The sequence below is a fragment of the Mytilus californianus genome, unplaced genomic scaffold (assembly GCF_021869535.1).
Source record: "Mytilus californianus isolate M0D057914Y unplaced genomic scaffold, xbMytCali1.0.p SCAF_5, whole genome shotgun sequence".
In the NCBI taxonomy this organism is placed as follows: domain Eukaryota; kingdom Metazoa; phylum Mollusca; class Bivalvia; order Mytilida; family Mytilidae; genus Mytilus; species Mytilus californianus.
Genome location: NW_026262701.1, coordinates 5,498,354 through 5,520,599, shown reverse-complemented (window position 1 = coordinate 5,520,599; position 22,246 = coordinate 5,498,354). Strand labels below are relative to the sequence as shown.

The 22,246-nt window shown below is 32.1% G+C and overlaps 2 protein-coding genes across 3 annotated transcripts in view; one reads left to right on the top strand and one right to left on the bottom strand.

Moving 5' to 3' along the window:
- The window catches only part of LOC127702508 (E3 ubiquitin-protein ligase rnf213-alpha-like), a 157,137-nt gene that overhangs the window by 45,561 nt on the left and 89,330 nt on the right, over positions 1-22,246 (top strand). For both annotated transcript variants that reach the window (XM_052206718.1, XM_052206716.1), the window contains exons 11-21: positions 1,373-1,434; positions 8,314-8,617; positions 9,132-9,233; positions 9,651-9,743; positions 13,499-13,685; positions 14,437-14,724; positions 15,073-15,668; positions 17,952-18,105; positions 19,125-19,345; positions 20,826-20,978; positions 22,084-22,245. In XM_052206718.1, the coding sequence (XP_052062678.1) occupies positions 1,373-1,434; positions 8,314-8,617; positions 9,132-9,233; positions 9,651-9,743; positions 13,499-13,685; positions 14,437-14,724; positions 15,073-15,668; positions 17,952-18,105; positions 19,125-19,345; positions 20,826-20,978; positions 22,084-22,245 (2,322 nt within the window). The remainder of the gene's footprint in view (positions 1-1,372; positions 1,435-8,313; positions 8,618-9,131; positions 9,234-9,650; positions 9,744-13,498; positions 13,686-14,436; positions 14,725-15,072; positions 15,669-17,951; positions 18,106-19,124; positions 19,346-20,825; positions 20,979-22,083; position 22,246) is intronic.
- LOC127702509 (E3 ubiquitin-protein ligase rnf213-alpha-like) overlaps positions 1-22,246 on the bottom strand; it is a 333,395-nt gene that overhangs the window by 284,863 nt on the left and 26,286 nt on the right. The gene's annotated exons all lie outside the window — the stretch shown is intronic.

Below are 22,246 nucleotides of genomic sequence, written 5' to 3'. Positions count from 1 at the left end.
ACTGAAAGGGAATGCTGGGATTGATTTTGGGGGTAATTGCCTCCAAATTTTAGGAATTAGGGGCAAAAAAGGGGCAAAAAACAAGCATTTTTCTAGTTTCATAACAATAACTTGTGTGTAAGTGTATGAATCTTTATGAAATTGTACTACAAGGTTCCATATCACAAAGGGAAAGCTGGAATTGAGTTTGGGGGTAATTGCCCAAAATGTTTAGGAATAAGGGGCCAAAAAGGGGCAAAAAAAACCAAGCATTTTTCTAGTTTCATGACAATAACTTGTGTGTAAGTGTATGGATCTTTATGAAATTGTACTACAAGTTCCATATCACAAAGGGAAAGCTGGAATTGAGTTTGGGGGTAATTGCCCAAAACATTTAGGAATAAGGGGCCAAAAATAAGCATTTTTCTAGTTTCCAGACAATAACTTGTGTTCAAGTTTATGGATCTCTATGAAATTGTACTGCAAGGTACCATACCACAAAGGGAAGGCTGGGATTGAGTTTGGTGGTTATGAATCATAAGGGGGTTCAAAAGATTTGGATTTTTTTTCCTTTTTTTCCTTTTTTTTTTCTTTAAAATTTTCCATTTTAAATTGATTATTTCTGATTTATATATAAAAGCAAATAATAATGATATGGTTTGAATAGGTAAATTAAAAAATTTTAAGTTCTTAGACCACATTCATTCTGTGTCAGGAACCTATGCTGTGTCAAATATTTAATTACAATCCAAATTCAGTGCTGTATCAAGCTTGAATGTTGTGTCCATACTTGCCCCAACTGTTCAGGGTTCGACCTCTGCGGTCGTATCAAGCTGCGCCCCAGCGGAGCATTTTATTATTTATTATAATATCGTAATGATAAAAATAAACCAGAGGGCACAAAAAGTGTGATCTTCACTTATAACTACTATTACATTCATAAATGCTTAGTTTAACAAATAAACAAGTAAAGCTATGAAAAATATTTGAAGTAAAAGAACCAAAGCATTATTCAAGAACTGAGAAATTCACTGGACAGAAAACTTGTAAATAAGAAATAAAAGCAAAACAGTGAAAATATGAAAATAATTAACACACTGCACAAAAACCTAAGACTAGAACAAGTGAACTCTTTAAAAACTAGCAGTGAGATCAAATGCTCTCAAAAAGTTTTATCTATTATAAGCAAGTTTGAGACGGGCATTCATGTCCTCGCACACATTCTTCTTTTATTTTGGTTAGGCTTTAATAAGTTTTTGAGACGTCTTTGTTTTTTTTGAGGTATGAAAGGTCTTAAGTGGCTAAATCAATTAATAAAATGAAAATAATTACATATTGCTCTCCTGTATGAAACCTGATGAGTGATTATAGAGTTTTTTATTTCTGTTTGTAGGGATTTATTAAGAAGATAATTCAGCATGTGGCAGAACAGTGTTATAATGATTGTCCAGATATGTAAGTTGTTAAGGCAGGCTTGTAGCAAGATTTGTTTGAGAGGGATTATTTTGGGTCATGACACTTTGACTTTAATAGTCAAACCTCAATCTGAAATCTGGACTTATATAGTCTTTTATAGTATTTTTTTTGTTTTTAAAAGGTGTTCTTATGAACAAGGTGTGTAAAATATTATATTTCATGAAGAAAAATAATTGATAAAATTCTTAAACATTGAGGAAATGATGAATCTTGATAAAAAAAATCACCAAACAGTCCAACTACTAAATGATGTCCTCATGTGCCTGGACAGTATGAGGCTGAGTATTTTAGATTGATTACTCCCATGTGACAAAAAGAAATTGTATTTTGGGGATTACATGAACTTTTTGAATAAAGCATTTTTTGCAGAATGTTGAATAGTTTTATAATAAAGTCTCGCATATGCCTAATGATGGTCTTAGGTTTCTGTCTGGCATATGCTTGACCCCAATTTCATGGTTCATTGACTACATAAAAAACTGTATAGGTCCTTTTTTCTCACATGATTTTTATGTCTGGCCTTAGATAGTAGGGTGGCATTATGTTTTAGGTCTGTTTGTCTGTCCCTCTTTTCATCAGTTCAACCATCCCATATCAGGTTAAGTTTTTTGGTAAAAGTATGAAGTTGTGGACCTTAGTGGAAATGTATCTTTAGATTTTTTTTTTATTTGCCAAACTATTGTGTTGACCCTAATTTGATTTAATGGTTCACTGGACATTGAAATGTGACAGTGTGAAATTTGTACATTCTCATGGTAAAGTTTTGGGTTATTGCATGATACGTATATACTATCCATCTGACAGGGTTCATCTGACCTCAAACTAATTTTTTTCATGGATTATAGCTTTTGTTATTCCACTGATCAAGATTTAAAAGGGGAGGGTTGAGTGAAAAATATTATTTGTTTGTCCCTCACTGCAACTTGATTATAATCAGTCACTCTGGTCTTGTAAGTGCATTAGATTCTGATGTACAATCCTAGCCAGATTTTTATGTAATTTATACCAAAGGTTTATATCAGCAATGTCTGGGATGAGTTCTAAAAATCTATGCATAAGTTATGTCCCTTGGAAATGTAAATTCTATGGAAAATTGCATTGTATGCAATCTTGCCCCTACATTTCTTGTTGGAATTTTATAGAATTAATATCTAAGGTTAATATCAGCAAGATCAGTGACAAGTTGGATAATTAGTGCTGATCAATTTTTGGAAAGATTGGAACCATTGTTCCTAAGGCACCGGCCTCCCAAACATGAAGTAGCACAGGTTAGCTACTAAATCTACAGAATGTATAAACCATGTAATTCTCATTCCTTTGTACATAAGCACATATGAGCTGTGAAAAATTTGGGTTATATCTTGGGAGCAGTTCATTCAAGTATGTGAGTCTCTAGTTTTTGTCGAGCCCGCGACTTTTGTCGCAGAAAGCTCGACATAGGGATAGTGATCGGTGGCGTTAACTAACTTCTAAAAAGCTTTATATTTTAGAAGGTGGAAGACCTGGATGCCTCATACTTTGCATATAGATGCCTTATGTTATGAAGTTTCCGTCTGTCCCATGTCCATTGTCCTTGACCTCATTTTCATGGTCCAGTGACTACTTGAAAAAAGTTAAGATTTTTTGTAATGTTAATTTCTCTCTTATTAAGAGTAATAGGATAACTATATTTGGTATGTGCATACCTTGCAAGGTCCTCATGCCCGTCAGTCAGTTTTCACTTGACCTCGACCTCATTTCATGGATCAGTGAACAAGGTTGAGTTTTCGTGGTCAAGTCCATATCTCAGATACTATAAGCAATAGGTCTAGTATATTTGGTGTATGGAAGGATTGTAAGGTGTACATGTCCAACTGGCAGGTGTCATCTGACCTTGACCTCATTTTCATGGTTCAGTGGTTATAGTTAAGTTTTTGTGTTTTGGGCTGTTTTTCTATTATTATATGCAATAGGTCAACTATATTTGGTGTATGGAATGATTTTAAGGTGTACATGTCCAACTGGCAGGTGTCATCTGACCTTGACCTCATTTTCATGGTTCAGTGGTCAAAGTTAAGTTTTTGAGTTTTGGTCTTTTTTTCTATTATTATATTCAAAAGGTCAACTATATTTGCTGTATATTTTTTGTATAGAAGGATTGAAAGCTGTATATGTCTGTCTGGCAAGTATCATCTGACCTTGACCTCATTTGTTGGTTCATTGGTCAATGTTAAGTTTGTTTCTTAGATACTATAAGCAATAGGTCAACTATATTTAATGCATAGGTTGATTGTAAGGTGTACATGTCTGTCTGGCATGATTTATCTGACCTTGACCTCATTTTCATGGTTCATTGGTCAATGTTTAGTTTTCTTGGTTAAGTCTGTTTCTTAGAAACTATAAGCAATAGGTCAACTATATTTAGTGTATTGAATGATTGTAAGGTTGATAGTTGTAGTAAAGCTTTATATTTAGGACTATCAACATAATATCAATGGTTAGTAAAGAAGGCGAGACATTTCAGCGTGTGCACTCTTGTGTCAATTTACAGGCTAGCTTTGTAATTCCAATTAGGTAAGAGTAATAATACATTACCAGCATGATTGACAACTGCAATGATCACCAAACAGTCAGAGACAAGGTGGGGCTCTTAATTAGATTGTCCCACCTCCTTAAATACCAATCATCTTGACCAAATTACTAATCAACCTCAGTCTTACATAATTAAGCAGATCCTTCATTATACATCTCAATACCCAAATATTTGACCTTATTATTGAATACACAAAATGTATATATTAGATGTTTGATATATAGAAATGATAGATTTATTCATTGCCTATATATAGCTATTACTTTTGATCTACACTACATAAAATGATTCTATAAATTATGTCTGAAAGATAAATGATTAAGGATTAACAAGATTTTTTTTTTCAATAGAAAAAATTAAATATAAATGTAAAAAAAGGTATCCAAGTAAGGTCTATATTTTACTTGATAAATTTGTGCAATAATCATCTGGAATGAATCGGGGTCTCAGTGGCCGAGTGGTCTAATTAGTTACTACTGTAATCACTAGCCAGTCAACACTGAGGTTGTGAGTTCGAACCCCGCTCGTGGGGGTGCACTCGACTCCAATCTTTATTGACTAGGATTGTCAGTTTTCCTATCGAAGGTCGGTGGTTTTCTCCGGGCACTATGGCTTTCTCCACCAATAAAAACTGGCCGCCACGAAATAGCCCAAAAGCGGTGCTCAAAAGTGGGTTAAAACACCAAAAATTAATCAATCTGGAATGAATCAATAATTTAGGTTACACTTATCAGTGATTGGCTTGAAACAGTAAGTAAAATTAACTTAGCAAACCAATATTTTTTATGCCCCCGCAGTAGCAGTGGAGGCATTAAGTTTTACCCTTGTCCGTCTGTACGTACGAACGTAAGTATGTACGTCCCAAAATTGGTTATGAAACAATGCTTATTACCACAAAACACAGATCGAGTTTGAATTTTGGTGGCGTCACATTAACCGTTCTAGAGTTATGCCCCTTTATAAATGGAAAAATTGCAAAATTTTTAGTTTCCGTTCTCTAACTTAAGTTTGCCTCAACCAAATGTTGTGAAACTTATACACAATGCTTATTACCACAAAACACAGATCAAATTTGAATTTTGGTGGCGTCACTTTAACCGTTATAGAGTTATTTCCCTTTATAAATGGAAAAATTGCAAAATTTTTAGTTTCCGTTCTCTAACTTAAGTTTGCCTCAACCAAATGTTGTGAAACTTATACACAATGCTTATTACCACAAAACACAGATCAAGTTTGAATTTTGATGGCGTCACTTCAACCGTTCTAGAGTTATGCCCCTTTATAAATGGAAAAATTGCAAATTTTTTATTTTCTTCTAAATATCAAGTAATTTTTTAAATTTGAGTTATCTTCATTTGTCCATGATTATAGTTGAATCAACTACAATCATTGCTTTATACAATGCAATGTTTAATTTTGACTTCCACTGATAAAACACAGATCAAGTTGAATTTGGGTAGTGTCACTTTAACCATTATTGAGTTATGCCCCTTTATAAATCGAAAGATTGCAAAATATTTAGTTTCCATTCTGTAACTTAAGTTTGCCCCAACCAAACATTATGAAACCTATACACAATATTCATTACCACAAAACTAAGATCAAGTACAAATTTTTTGTTTCCGTTTTCTAACTTTAGTTTGTCTCAACCAAATGTTATAAAACTTATACACAACCGTTCTAGAGTTATGTGTGTTTACAAATAGAAAAATTGCTGAATTTTTAGTTTCTGTTCTCTACTTAAGTTAGCCTCAACCAAATGTTATGAGACTAACACACAATGCTTATTACCACAAAACTCAGATCAAGTTCAAATTTGGGTAGCGTCACTTTTACCATTCTTCAGTTATGTCCCTTTATAACTATATGATATGCAAGCGGGGGCATCATCTGTGTCCACATGTGGACACTATCCACATTTATTTAATTTTTTTTCCCTATCAAATTTCTTTGAACACATGAACAAAATTAGTCATTTGAATACAGAAAGTGTATTTTTGTAATGAAGAATGAATCCCAATTTCAATAAAATCAGTTTTTATACGACCGCAAAAAAATTTTTTGGATCGTATAATGGTATGATGTCGTCGTCGTCCGAAGACACATTGGTTTCCGGACAATAACTTTAGTTTAAGAGAATGGATCTCTATGAATTTTTTTAAGAAGGTTCAATACCACAAAAGGGATGGTTGGGATTGATTTTGGTGATGATGGTCTTAACCGTTTAGGAATTAGGGGCCTAAAAGGGGCCAAAACAAGCATTTTTCTAGTTTCAGGATAATAACTTGTGTATAAGTATTTTGATTGCTCCGAAATTGTACCACAATGTTTAATACCACAAGTAAAAGGTTGGGATTCATTCAAGGGGTTATGGGGCCAACAGTTTAGGAATTAAGGGCCAAAAAGGGGCCAAAAACAAGCATTTTTCTAGTTTCCAGACAATAACTTGTTTGTAAGTGTATGGATCTCTCTGACATTGTACCACAAGGTTCCATATAACAAAGGGAAGGCTGTGATTGAGTTTGGGGTTAATTGCCCCAAACATGTAGGAATTAGGGGCCAAAAAGGGCCAAAAACAAGCATTTTTCTTAGTTTCCAGACAATAACTTGTGTTTAAGTGTATGGATCTCTCTGAAATAATACTACAATGTTCCATACTACAAAGGAAAGGCTGGGATTGAGTTTTTGGGTTATTGCTCCAAGGGGGGTTTCAAAAAGTTGGGGGGGGGGGGGGGGATTTTTTTTCCAATTTTTTTAAGGGATTCATATTTTTTTCAAAATTTTTCAAATTTTGAATTGTTGAAAAGTTTCAAGAAGAAATCTTCAATTGCACAGTGTTGCGCAATAGATTTGTAAGATCTTTGACCACATTTATTTTGTGTCAGAAACCTATATTATGTCAAAAATTTGATCACAATCCAAATTCAGACAATATCAAACTTGAATATTGTGTCCAAATTTGCCCAAACTGTTCAGGGTTTGACCTCTGCGAACGTATCAGGCTGCGCTCAGCGAAGCATTTTATTTAATTTGAAATGCCCTTTTCTGAAAAATATTAAATTATAAATTGAATTAAAATACACCCTATAACTTTTAATGTTCAGGGTCGTATAATCATAATTGTTTTTAAAATGCAATTCTTAAAGGAGAAAAATATTATACCTATGTTTCAACTTACAAAATGTCCCCAAAACAACCTTTTTAAATTAATTTTTGGAGACAATAAAGATCTTAGTTTCAAGGTTATCTGTTGGTCCCATGTCCTACAAGGATACTTGATAAACTTTATTTGGTATTTTCTTGTGTTTCTATAGATAAAATGTAAAAGGTGAAACATGTAACCGGGAACATTAATTGGTTAAGATATTAATTGCAATTTCAACAAAATTGTTGACCCACTCTCATTAATTCATATTTAGCTCATTTTATCTACTAAAAAAGTGCTTTTCCTTCTAAAGACCTGTAGGAAATGCAAATGTCTGCAATAGTGCTATATTAATGGAAGTATTTGTTTGAAAATACAGTATTAATATAGATACATGTATTGTAGAAGCATTTGTACATTCTTTAGTTTCGTATTATTTGATTGCTACAGGTTTGGGATACTTTAATTGGAGAACCACAGTTTGACTTACACTTTCAGTTATTCATGTTTTAAAATTTTGTTTATCATGCATATACATTTGTACATGTATTGTATATTTCTTGCCTTATTTGAAATTTTAACTATGCTTAATAAACTGTGGTTAGTTTTTCCCAAACCTGTCTTTGTTTACATTTATATATTATTTCACCATTACTTTATGTTATACTTGTTACACTGTATCCATGCCGGTTACCGGTGTGGTGTATCCAACCTTGATGTATAAGTTCAAGAAACATCAAGTGTTGGCAGGGAGGCAAAGAAGAAGTAATGCTGTGTCCTGGCATTGATATATGCTCCTTCACATTGCATCTTATGATATCTACATATGTCATCGGGTGCTGCGTGGCCTAGGGTGGATGCCTGTATAAGGGAGGGGGTCTCTTAATGTATCCTAAGATTAATGTTCTCTATTTGTCCACACCATACTTATATATATAATTTGAAACTACTCTTCTAATCTTTCCATGAGTGATTTCCATCACTTTGATTTTAACACAGAGAGGACCATTTGGAAAACAATAAGAATTTCAAGATATAACATAAAAGGCACTATTTAAAATAAATGTATTTCATCTTTTTTTTAATTGTTTTTTTTTTTATTTTGTTTAAAAGTTATGATAATATTTCCCTTTCATTACAGGTCCTCAAATGGTTTGATAAAGTGGTTTATGATATATAAGATTGCAGCTGACCTTCTTGCAGAAAGTTTAAGATTCCCTCAAAGCGGAAATCGAGAAATTCATCTATCAGCAGCAGAGGTGTTTTTGACAGCTGTAGATAGATTTCATAAAATCCAGGAAAAGCTTAATCCAAACAGAAATGAATATAAAGAACTTAGTATGACCAAGGATGAACACTTAACAAAATTTCATGAATTAAGACTAAAAATTGTTGCATGGTTAGCGGGAGAAGAATTTACATACAAAGAACTGGAATATATGAAGGTAAAACTGATGAAGATAAAAAAATGTCAATGAGTTTAATATTTTTTAGAATAAAGTGGCCTCAGTGAATATCAGTTTTCAAAAGTCAATTAAACCACATATTTACCGAAACAAAAGACAGTAATTGTTTTATTCCATATTCCTAGAGAAAACAATGTATTTAATGACAATTATTTACCTAAAACCAACTGTACATCAAACATTTTACGTGCAAATTATATCACAGCAATTGCTTAGGTGTTATTTAAAAGAATATTGGAGTAAACATAAATGGCATAGCTTGACCATGATGTTCCATGTCAAATTAAGACATAAAAACTGATTAGATGATATATATACATGTATCTATATATATTTAAAGTCTTCATGCTCTTCATATAATTGTTTAGTTGGTAGGAACTTATATTTGAAAACTGTTTGCCTACTTTGATCTTTACTTTAATTTCTAATTTAATTGCAGGAAATAGGTATTATAACAACTTTTGATACATAAGATTGTATTTTTTTTCTTCAGAAATGGAATGCAGCATTATCTTTGAAAATACCGAATGGCAGGATAAAAGACTCATATATAAAAGAACTAGCAGATAGTTTACGGAGTATCCTTCAAAAGAGGGTAATTATTTGAACTACCTATCACTTTTTATAATTGTTGAATTTGTGAAACCTTCAGATTGAAAGAAATCTGCTGAAAAGAAATTGTAATGATTATTATAACATATATTTAAAAAGGAGTAAGTTCACAAAGGATTAGAATTGGCCCTTAAATTTTGATTTTTTTTTTTACATTTTTGCAGTGAGAGTTAACCAGTAGAGTATGACTCTGACTATCAATTGCACATTCCAATATTATCAAGCTCCTCTATATTAAAGTTTATATTTTGCTGTTTGGTGTGAGCCAAGGCTCCGTGTTGAAGGCCTGCCTTTGACCTATAATTGTTGACTTTTTATACATTGTGACTTGGATGGAGAGTTGTCTCATTGGCAGTCATACCACATCTTCTTATTTATATTATATTTTGTATTATTTCAGGGATCAGAAGAAGAACTGATTGAGATCTACTGTTTACACACTGACTCATTTGAGGGAGTAGTGCAAGAGATTCTCCTTAAAGTTGCTCTAAATGTATGTTTGCACACAAACATGAATTTAGATTTAAAGCTTTGTTTTATCATCAATATACAAAATCAACAGAATTCTTTAATACTTTGCCATAATGAAGATTATATCATGATGTTTTTAATAATTCAATATCAGTATTATGGGTTACAGAGCTTTCTTTCTAGTTACAGATTTTGTAAAGATTATACATGGAAAAAACGCTTATGCATGAATAGAAAGAAATAAACAATAAGAATTTTATGTGAAAAACTGAACTTGCTTTCTTTTTTTTTTTTAACACTATTAATTCTTAATTGCACTCCTTGCTGTTTAACAAAATACTTTCATATAAGATTCTAATACAGTTTGATTTTTTTTAAATCTATAATTATTATATAATTATAATACCAAAATGGTCGTATTGTCTTGACTTGACCAGTAAATTATATTTTTGACTTGTTGTGCCGAACCTGAACTGGACATTTAACGTGGGTTTGCCATTTTTAACATAATTCAGAGAAAAAAATAGAAGTTTATGCAATCTTTTTGACCTGACCTTTTGCCTTAAACAACCACACATATCTGGCCATAAAAGTGACATGAAGAATAAGTACTATCAAAACAAACCCTTCTTTAATACTCTCTCATTACAATTAAGGGCATACAATACAGTTTTGATCCCATTATGAAAATTTGATGAAAATTTGCAAATAGGCTATTTTTTACCTGATTAAATCAAATATGTAATAAAAAATATACCTTCATGTGCTACTTTTTGAGTAAAATGAGTTTGAAATTTCATATATTTGCTCAAAATTCGGATTTGTGGACGTATTTTTCCTTCCGACAGAAATGCATAACTTTTTTGTTTTAAAAGATAAACACAAGCTGTTTTTTGTTAAATTATTTGTAATTTCTGTTTAATATAAGTATCCTATGAATTTATGAAATCTTTTGTTAAGAAATAACTCAAATTCATCAAATGTTCATGAATGTTGAAAATAACGTCATTTTTTGCTATATATTTATCAAATTTAAAAAAATTCCATTATTGACTTTTTCATGAAAATTGGTACAAATAATCTTCATACGTAATCAAACCGAATGTCATTTTAAAAAAGAGGGGTCCATGAACTCGTTTTCAAGTTAAATCAGTTTGAATGATAAAAATCAGTCGAAAAATACAATTTTTACCGATATGTCACAGTTTGACGTCGCCAAAATAACATTTTACGTTAGCAACGTCATTACCTCCCCTGTAACTGTATCGTATGCCCTTAAGGTTAATTAGTTCTCTGACAGCTGAAATTTACCTAATCAGGCGACAGGTAAACTATTATGTACCTTATATTGATCTGTCTATTTAAAGTTATTTTCTTAAATTTTGCATCTAATTAATTTATTCAAAATGGTTAAGATTATCAGAAATACGTTTATAATATGATTTGATGAAAAATTTAGAAAGTAAATAATAAAAGTTTTAAGCGAAAAATCTTAAGAACCACGTTGTTTGATCTAGTAAACATGTATGTACACATGTGTGCAGGTGTGAGATTTTATTATGCATCCTAATTTTTACAAAAATGCTAAAATTATCTTTGATACCTTTATCTAACCTTCATTTTGACTATTTAAAGAAATAACGTTGCAAGAGCTACTTAAATTCAATCGTGCTTTGTAAACAGATTTTACGTATCTCTCTGGTCCGTGTTTTACCATTGTCAAGTCAGCATCCCGTATTAGGAAAATGTGCATTATAAAAATGAAAGTGTAGTTGTTGACAGCGTAATTTTGCACAATTAAAGAGTGTAAGGCAGTTATTAGCCTTTTGTTACGAAGTCTTATGAGATTAAAATCAGAATAAGACAAAAAAATGTTCGACTGGCTCAAATATTTTTTTAGAAGCCCTCATAAAACACATCAATATAGTACATATAAATGTAAATAACATTGCAAGAAACTGTGTTTACATCTTTGAACATTGAAATTTATTATCTAAGTTTTTGTCTATATTACTCATTTTCTGGCAAAAAAAAAACAAAACTAGGTAAATTTTCTTATGCATCCCTTTTTAAAACTTAATTATCCAACTTATCTCCCCTTAAATAAGTAAGTGAGAATTTGTTTACATCAAACAAAAATATTGTGTATTAGTTAAAACAGTGGTAGTAATATAATCAATCCTACAATTTTCTTCATTGAAATGAAAAGTCTTACAAATGAATTGTCTCAAAATTTGTATAATGCATTAGAGATGCAGACCGCTTAGTTTCAAGAATCCAAGATTGCAGAAGACATCTGATCTTCCTCTAACGTAAATTAAGTCATCTGAATTTGATTGTCTATTTAATTTGTTCTTTTCAGGTTTGTCAGTTGCTCTAAGATGTAGTTTAGTTGCAATGTAAAGTATCAAAAATTCGTAAGGGTTCCGCGGAACCCAGTGTCTCGCCTACTTTTTCTGTTAATCGCAGGCTCAACAAAAATGAGGAAGTAAATCAATAAAAATATTCCTCTTGAAACTATCTTTTGATTGTAAGAAGCTTCTGTCCAAGTTTGGTAAAAATCCAGGATAGTTTATGAATCTAATAAATGTTTAAAAACTTTAACTGCAGACTGAAATGTAATGTTAACTGGAAGAAAACAAAATTTCCTTCTAGATACTAGCATTTGATCATAAACAAGCTTCTGTCGAAGTTTCGTACAAATCCAAAATAGTATAAGAAAGTTATTAAAATTTTAAAAACTTTAACCACAGAGTGAATGTGTTGTTTCCTGGCAGAAAATCTAAGTCCATTTAAAAGTAAAATACGGAAAAACAAGGATTTATTTTTTTACAAAATTTCCTTCTAGATATTAGCTTTTGATTATAAACAAGCGTCTGTCCAAGTTTGGTACAAATCCAAAATAGTATAAGAAAGTTATTAAAATTTTAAAAACTTTAACCACAGAGTGAATGTTGTTTCCTGGCAGAAAATCTAAGTCCAGTTAAAAGTAAAATAAGGAAAAAATGGATTTTTTTTTTTACAAAATTTACTTCTGGATACTATCTTATGATCATAAACAAGCTTCTGTCCAAGTTTGGTAGAAACCCAGGATAGTTTAAGAAAGTTATTAAAATTTTAAAAACTTTAACCACAGAGTGAATGTAATATTTCCTGGCAGAAAAACTAAGTCCACTTATAAGTAAAATACGGAAAAAATGGAATTTTATTTTTACAAAATTTACTTCTGGATACTATCTTATGATCATAAACAAGCTTCTGTCCAAGTTTGGTAGAAATCCAGGATAGTTAAAGAAAGTTATTAAAATTTCAAAAACTTTAACCACAGAGTGAATATTTGTGGACGCCGCCGACGACGACGCCGACGGAATGTAGGATCGCTATGTCTCACTTTTTCGACTAAAGTCGAAGGCTCGACAAAAATGAGCCAAATTTTTGATATGTATATGTAGCTCCAACATGGTCAAAATCTTGGGGGTTTGGCAGACGACCTTGCAACATGACATCTCATTTAAAAAGACCTGTAACCTTTAAAAATGTTCCAAATAGAGAATCAGATCAACAAAGAACTATTTAGTTTGCTTATAAGTGACCTGGTGACCTGAGGCAATTTTTAAATGTGACCTTGTGACTTAAGGGAGGTATCCTACTGGAACCTCACAAATAACTATAAGTTATAATTTTTGGTCCCTGTTGATTGGTCTGTTTTTAAAATGTTTTAAATCTATTTATATAAAATCACTGAAGTCTGGTTTGTCATATTGTATACTATTTCAGGCAGTAGGTAGGTGTAGTCATTTTAAGTTCAAAAATATTCATGATGAAAGATGTAACTTGCGTTTGGGAGAGCTTCTATCCAATGTGTTTGAAACCAGCTGGGATGTAAAAAAGCTAGATAACTTCCATGAAGCAGTGGATCATGCCATTACATGGGGACCTTTCCCAACATATATGGAGTTGTACTGTAAGTATATGAGTCAGCAGATCGATGAAATTCTATACTTTACACTCTTCTTTGTATGAAAATATGAATAAAATTTTTTGGTGTAAATGTAAATTTGACAAAAACTTCTATTTCACTTTCTCACACATTAATTCATCAACTTGAGACACTTTATTTGGAAATAATGACTTCATAATAGGGCAAAGAAGGGACCCAACCCTTTACTTTTAATTCCTTTATGAAATTAGAATATCTTAAGTGATCTCCCCTTATATGTGTAATTTTTTTAAAAATGAATCAAACAAAAATATTCTGTTCTTGTAAAAACAGTTGTTTTATTAGGACAAATCACATAGTTTCCTTCCTTAAGATGAAAAGTCTTGCAAATGAATTTCTTGTCTCAAACTATCCTAACCCTAATAATTCAGTCCCTCCCCGTAATCGATCTCTCCTACTCGTGAGGGCCTGAATTCTTAACACGATAAAAACTCTTCACGAATCCTGAATTTTGATTGGTGACCATTCAGCTCAATTATATTGAGAGAGGTAAGTCCCAAGCTAATTCAAAATGATATATTGAAGATTTTTGATGGTCTGTGCATTCAGGCGTTAATGTAGTAATCATAGATCACTGGAATATAACAACAGAATTATTTGGGTTAAAAATTTCCATATTTCATTGATGCCAATGATGTAAGTACAACAATGTACTTACTGATTTTTTTACAGGATACATTTTATCTTTTCATAGATTTATTCACATCATTTTCAGGTGACAGTCCAAATGTGTTGAGTGATTATTGTCAAGGCTTGCTGGAGAAGTTTAAAGCAATTATTCTGGATTTTATTCAACAGTTGTTCAAAGGAAATATTGTAATTAAAGATTTGATGAACTTGTCAAATAAATGGAATAGTTTCCAGAAATTACTTATTGCCATAAAAATTGATGATACAGATAGCATATTGGAGATCATGAATCTGAGAATAAAAGAATATGAGACATTCAAGACAACTTTTCAGACTGTCCAAGAATTTGTTTACTACAGCAAGCATTGCAGAGGTTTGTTGCTATATTCTATACAGTATTTGCTAATTTCACTTTTGATCATTAGTATGAATAGCTCCTAAATAAGTTTAAAGAAATGAACGTTTTCATATGTGCCATTTAGCTTATTCACAGCAAATTACAATTTAACCTCTAAACCTTATTGACCTAGATGAGTAATACAAGTATTGAAAATCAGTAAACATTGACAAGGGGTAAATATCAATGAGACAGTAAGGTAACAATCCCATAAAATCATAGCATATTTAGATGTCAGCATCTAGTCTTAAATGATACACAAGTTTTGAAAGTATTTTAACCTTTTTTTTTTATGAACCCATTATTTTATTAAAATAAACACAGCTGATGCTGGCCTGTTGGAAACCAAACTCAAAGAATTCAGCAATACAGATATGGTTATTCTCAATACACTTGTTCAGACTAGGAATTTAGAACATTTGAAAGGTGTAGAACATTATAAGCCGGTAGTAATTGTGTTTGAACTCAGTTCTGAAGAATTGGAAATAGTCCCCAAAATTCTCAAATGCTGTAAAGGATATCTTTTCTTGAGAATTTGGGAAAAGAAGGGAATAGAATTGGAAAAGAAGACTGGAAAACTTCTACCAGTGAATGAAATCTTTGGAAAGATTTGGCAACCATCCTTTGAATTATGGACAAATTTGTGTAACCAGTTGAAAACAGGAGACATGTTGTTCTCAGATTTTGAAAAGTGGTTCAAAGAAATTGCAGGAAATACTAACAGTTTGAGAAAAGAATTTTTAAATATTGAAAGCTTTGAAAATGTAGAAAATACAAATTGGATCAAAGAGAGGCTGTTTCAGATAGAAAAGCACAGAGATTTGAAAAGCTGTTTATACGGAGCAACAGCTATTATGGAGGTAGTGACTGTATATGAATTGAAAGGGAATTTTACTCAGATTCAGGATATAATTGGATTGGTAAGTTTAGTTTGGAAGATCAAAATCAAAACAAATAGTTAAATACTTTAGATATATTTAATGATCCAACAGTCTGAACCCTGTCTGATTAAATTTGCCTTATGCTGTATAAACAAATTTTCAGTCATGCAGAGAAATGCCTTTGTGGTCTTGAGGTAGCATATTCACCTTGAATTGTGGAAGTTTATTCGATTCCAGGCCAGGTCAAACCATAGATTGTAAAATTTGTACTTTCTTCTATTTATGTTTTTAAGACAGTCTCATTGTATTATTTTAATAACACAAAATGAAAAACATATGACAATATAATCTTGTAGTTTCGATAAAAAATTTGAAAAATATTTTGAAATGTCTCACTACCTATATAACGTGAGGGTACCCAAATTGCACATATTTTGACAGTTTTTTCACCTACGTTTTTTATGATCCAGACAAAGTTTCCATTATTGGTTTATTTTGAAGATGTATCCTTATTTACTATATAATTCCACCAGTTTAATTTTGAATCCATATTAAAACATAGTTAAATGGGTTTGAACCGACCTGCAAACTATCCATGATTCTGTAATAAGGAGTACCCAAATTGCATCCATGCTTAAATTCACATCCTTAAAAATCGAATAACAGATGTTTTTGATTTATTTCTTCAAATATTTAGAACAATTTGACATTAGTCTATGCTTAGTATTCATTTTTGTCTCTCCTTGACGTAGTCAAAAAGCGAGACATAGGTATGCTGTTTCCGGCGTTGGCGGCGGCAACGGCAGTGGTGGCTTCAACAATGTATTAGTTTGTGATAAGGTCAATTTATGGGGAACCACTAGTGGTAGGTCAATGATATTTGGTATGCAGTTGTATACGCATTGGCATATCTCATTTCCATGGAGATTATTTGGCTCCGCCCCCTTAGTCATGGTCTATAGACTTTGAAAATTTTGCTAGGTTAACATGTATTAGTTTGTGATTAGGTCAGTTCAAGGGGAACCATTAGTGGTAGGCCAATGTTAATTGGTGTTCAGTTGTATAAGCAATTAGCACATCTCATTTCCATGGAGAATATTTGGCCCCGCCCCCTCAGTCATGGTCTATTTACTTTGAAACTTTTGCTTACTTTATATGTATTAGTTTGTGATTAGATCAGTTTAAGATGAACTGCTAATGTTAAGTCAATGATATTTGGTATGCAAATTTATTGGCATTGGCAAGTATCGTTTCCATGGAGATTATATAGCCCCACCCCTGATCATGGTTCATTGACTTTGAAACTTTTACATAGTTTACAAGTTAATGTTTGTGTTTAGGTTTGTTTAAAGGGAACAACTTATAATAAGTCAATGGTATTTGGTATGCAGTTGTATTAGCATTGGCACATCTCATTCCATGGAGATTGTTTAGCCATGTACCTTCAGTCATGGTTCATCGACTTTGAATATTTGCATAACTTACATGTTAAAGTATTGCTATTTTAATTTCAACATTTGCATTATCAAAATTACAAAAAGGCGAGACATATCTCTGTGATAACAGTTTATTTAAGAAATGGATGCTTGTAACCTATTTTATTTGCTCATTTTTAAAAGATGACTTTTTGTGAACGTCGCATGGTGACGTTTCCGTAGTTTAACTTTTTCCAGTGAATGCTTCATCTGTTGATATATACTGTGAATGTTTAATGTATATTTAGATACATTCACATATGTTGAAAGACGTGTATAATGTCAAATCTTAAAAATACAAATTGTTTTGTCTCAAAGCAAACTTGTAAGATTTCCTCATCTATTTTCGTTGAATAGGTACAATTTGGGTACTCGGTGCAATTTGGGTACTGTGACGTTACCAACTTTATACAGCAAAACAAAGTTACAAGTGAAACAATATATAATAAGATATTTTTAAAATGACATTTGGTCTTATTTATCTTTGGATCAGATTCATTTATAATGCTCATGCACTTCTAAAATTGAAACCATCCAGTGGTCTTATGAAAGTGTGTATGCCTTGAGTGGGGTATGTTGTGTGTTTGCTTGAACTGGTAAAAACAAGAAAATGAGTTACCATGTGGCAATTACCAGTAAGAGCAAAGTCTGGTCAAAGTTAGGATTATGTGTCTAGGTAAGATGACATGTGTTCATTTGGACTGTTACTTTGTGGAAAAACATCACATTAGTGAAACCAATACATTCATCCATACAAAAAAATTAACACCTTTTGATTAAAGAGAGTATACATGCTTTCAAATTGAATAAAAAATTTCTAATTTATTTTAATTTTCAATTAATATAGACTGGTGGTGCTGATACTAGCATGAGGAAACTGGATAACAATCTACTAGCTACTTGCTCTATACTTGGGGAAGTTACTAATGAAAGGGCCGAATGTCTTAAGGCATTTATCAAATGTAAACCACTTGTTGATTGGCTAACAGAATCTATGCCAGGTAATAGTAGTTTGATAGTGACATTCTCATGTATGTTGATAATAACAAGGTTAAAACATGAAAATCAAAGTATCCCATCAGTGTTGAATTAAAAGGGATAAAACTTGGAACACAGGACTTGAAATCTGTGTACTATTTTGGCAAGCAACCAGACCTGCCAACCTTCATGATTTATGGGGGATTTCCCCCATGATAGGTGTTTAACTGAATTTTGAAATTTTTTGCTGCCATCTCAATATTTAGTAATTCTTTGTACTTTCTCTTTAGAAATTAATTGCTGAGAGGAACAAAATAGTAAATAAAAAAATATATATGGTAAACATGAGACAGTAACCCAACTACACTTAATATTCAAAATACATCTAGAGGTTAACATATAGTGTTCAACAATAGACAGTTTTCTATTTAACATCCCCTTGAGTAAAAAAAAAGAAGTGAATTAATTTTACAGAGAGTCTGACTATTAAAGATCTCTCATCAATAATAAATTCACCCAAAAGTCAAAACAATGACACAAAATGTTTCAGTATATTTATAAAAATAAAAAGATGTGGTATGATTGCCAATAAGACAACTATCCACCAGAGATCAAATGATGCAGAAACTAGCTAATAACTGTAGATCACTGTACTGTTTCAACAACTAGCAAAACCCATACAGCATAGCAATATATAAATGGCCCCAAAATGAAAAATGTAAAACAACTCAAATGAGAAAACTAAAGGCCTGATTTATGTTAAAAGCAATAAATGGAAAAAAAAAAATGATAAACAGCAACAAATGACAACCACTGAATTATAGGCTCCTGCCTTAGGACAGGCACATACAGAATGTTGCAGGGTTAAACATTTTGCAGGCGGGCCAACCCTCCTCATACCTGGGACAATGGTTGAACAGCACAACACAAGAACAAAATATAAAAACTAGGATTATATAATATATTTTGGTTAGATATGTTTAACTGAAAACCATTCAATCCTATAAAATAAAAAACTTTAATATTTGTTTTTATTTCGTAGCTGGTTTGAAGGAATTAAAAGTATTTGTAGACTTGGCCAGTATATCAGCTGGGGAGTTACCATATGAAATTGCCAAGGTCAATTGTTTACATTCTGCTACCACTGGATATGCTCCACTCATCTTCAATTTAGAAAAAAAATGTGACACAGAATTATTCTTAAAAAAATGTGAAGAAGTGTGGAAGGAACTTGAATCAAACTGTAACCTTCCTGAAAAACTGGTATGTTATAATGTTCTCTAAGGATCATGATGATGATTATGATGAGTAGGGCCTGTATACATTTTGGTGATTCATTTTTGGGAATCCAGAGTTAAAGGAATTTAATCTCTTCCAGAAATGGAACTATTTTGTATAAATAGATTATTAATACACAATACGTTTTTGTGCAATGCCTGTACATATAATTTTAATTGGGAATTCCTGTCTATTATTTGGTCTAATCAGTGTGGGGGTTTCCCAGTTACTGCTGCATGTGAAATCTCGTTTACTAATTGCTTTTTCGAGATCATACTAATTAACCAATCAAAATTAACATTGCATTTGAATTAACCAATCAGCGCTTAATTAACAGGGCTTTTGTTTTAGGCACAAGCACATAATTATTCTGAAAGCAACACTTGCTTCGAGCAGACATTCAAATTTTTCTGGGAAATAATTTATTCCCACCCTCCGCTCTCTAGAGGATATATTTTACTTTGCTATGTCATTTCAGCCTTTTATATAATATATTGTTAATAAGTAGAGTAGTAATGTTTTCAAAAGAACTCACAGTTATCATGTACTTTGTGTTAGGAGTACCACAGATTTTCAACTTGATTTTGCTTTGTTTGTAATTATGTTTATTGCTTTATTGATATGCAAAGAAAATATTAAACTGTGGTTCTTTGTCCCAAACCTGTGTTTGTTCAGTTTATACTTTTAACCAAGAACCAGTTAACATGTCTTGGGCCCCTTACTGATCTCTGATTAGTGTAAAACAGATGCTTTCATTTGCACTGTATCTTTTCAGCGTTTGGTTCGGCCCCCAAAAGAAGAAGCACTTAAGTAATAGCACCTTAGTCCCTATATAGAATAAGGAGCATAATATAGGGAGGATTGGGGGGGGGAGGACTAGTAATGTGGATTAATATGCAAATTCTGATATGTTGCACATTAACTTGAGTCTGCCCTCAGTGATATGCAGGGAAGTTAATTAGATCGCCGTCGCCAAACCAGTTTAGTCAGATACTGTGGATTCATAATTATTTGTGGCATATCAATTTTTGTTGATATTTTTGATTATACTTAAAACACAAAGAAGTACCCATTTTCTAAGGGCTTGTTTTTCTCAATCCACAAAAATTGGTATCCCTAAAAATAAATGAATCCACAGTTAATAAATTGTAAATGATTTGGCTGTATGACAGCCTGTAAAAGTATATACAGACATAGACACTTAGGATCTTAAACTTTATTTAGGCAAATTTAAAACACTGCTTTATATAATTGTCTAAGATTGGGTGAATGGTAACAGGCTCTATTCATCTTCTTATTTTAATGCAATGGAATATGCATCACCATTGATCTAATTGTGGTATCAAACAGGGATTGTTTGCAGCTTTTTTAAATCACAGCAAAGGCATATATATTAATGTTATTTGTTATAATCTGATACACCACAGTATCTTTATTTTAAAGTAATAAACTTTTCACTTTTCAGGTTCGCACCACACAACAACTTGAATGGTTACAATCTGTAAAAAAATCTCATGGATCAGTAGAGGTTACCTCCCTTGCTCAGACAGAAGCTATTAATGGAAAGGGCATCTTTCAAATAGGGAACTTGATGAAAACAGGCACTTTGAAAAGCCCAGTGAGTATTCTAAAAGTTACCTTCCTCCAGGAAATGGTTGACATAAATAAGAATAGAATCTCGATCTTCTTGTGTGGTAATAATTTCTAAAGAGAAATATTTTAGGAGCATATGGTTAAGGCTTTGTCCTTCTATCCTTCCAGGCTTCTGTGTGTATGAAACAAATAGTTTCTTTGTGAGTATCCCATGCTTGGTTGGAATTTGATTTTTACAGATGGAATATATAGGAAAGGGAAAGAAGCCTATTGATTTTGGTGTTAATTTGTCAAAGGTCAAGGTCACTATTAAAATTTAAAAAGTTTTTGGGATCCTTTTGATTTTTGGGTCAAAGGTCAATGTTACTTAAACAGCTTTTTTTATTTGGTTTTCAGGATGAAATCCCACTAAAAAGGTCATGTTTATATGTCCCTCCAAGCATGCCAGTATTTAAAACTATTGAAATAAAAATGTTTTCTCTCAACAAATGTATACAGTTTCATGGAGAATCAGCATTAGCTGAACAACTGTTTTGGAAGAATTATATTTACACTGTTTAAATGGAACTTCATTTTTCTGTAAGGATGGACATATGTGTGTGTGTGCAGTTCAATTATTTTTGGGAAAGAATACTAGATATCAAAGGAAACAACAGTACTCTTTTCCATCAGAGCTACCAAGATCTTTGATTTATCTTGTTGCATATGTTGGATGTTGTTCAAATCAACCAACACGAAACCATGTATATTCTAAATTTTCATGACCAGATCTTTCCAGTGCACCATAGGTTTTGTCCCTGAGTGGATGTGTTATGCCCCTATACCCTCATAATATATATTTTTGAAATTCTAACAAGATATCCCTGCATTTTAACCAAATGTTTCCTCTTATTTGTGATGTCAAGCTCTTTCTAGTGCACCAAAGCTTTTGTTCCAGGGGTCTTGCTATCAACCTCATACCATACATTGCCTAATAACCATCAACTTTTTAGCTTTTTATCCTTTCCCCACATGTATTCTAAATTGCAATGGTAAAACCTCTCTGTTGCTGTAAATGTAACTTATGGTTTAGATCTAATATAAGGTTTGTTTTTTAGGAGTTATCAGATGTAACAAGGTTTGTTTTTTAGGAGTTATCAGATGTAATAGAGTTATTTGTTCCCAAAGAGGAAGGAAGTGAGGGTGAGAAGAAACACTACAGATATGAACAGTTACATGACCTTAAGTCACGTCTTATGTTAGTTGCTGGCAAAGCTGAGAGAGGCAAAGATGATGTTGACAGATTTATGTGGG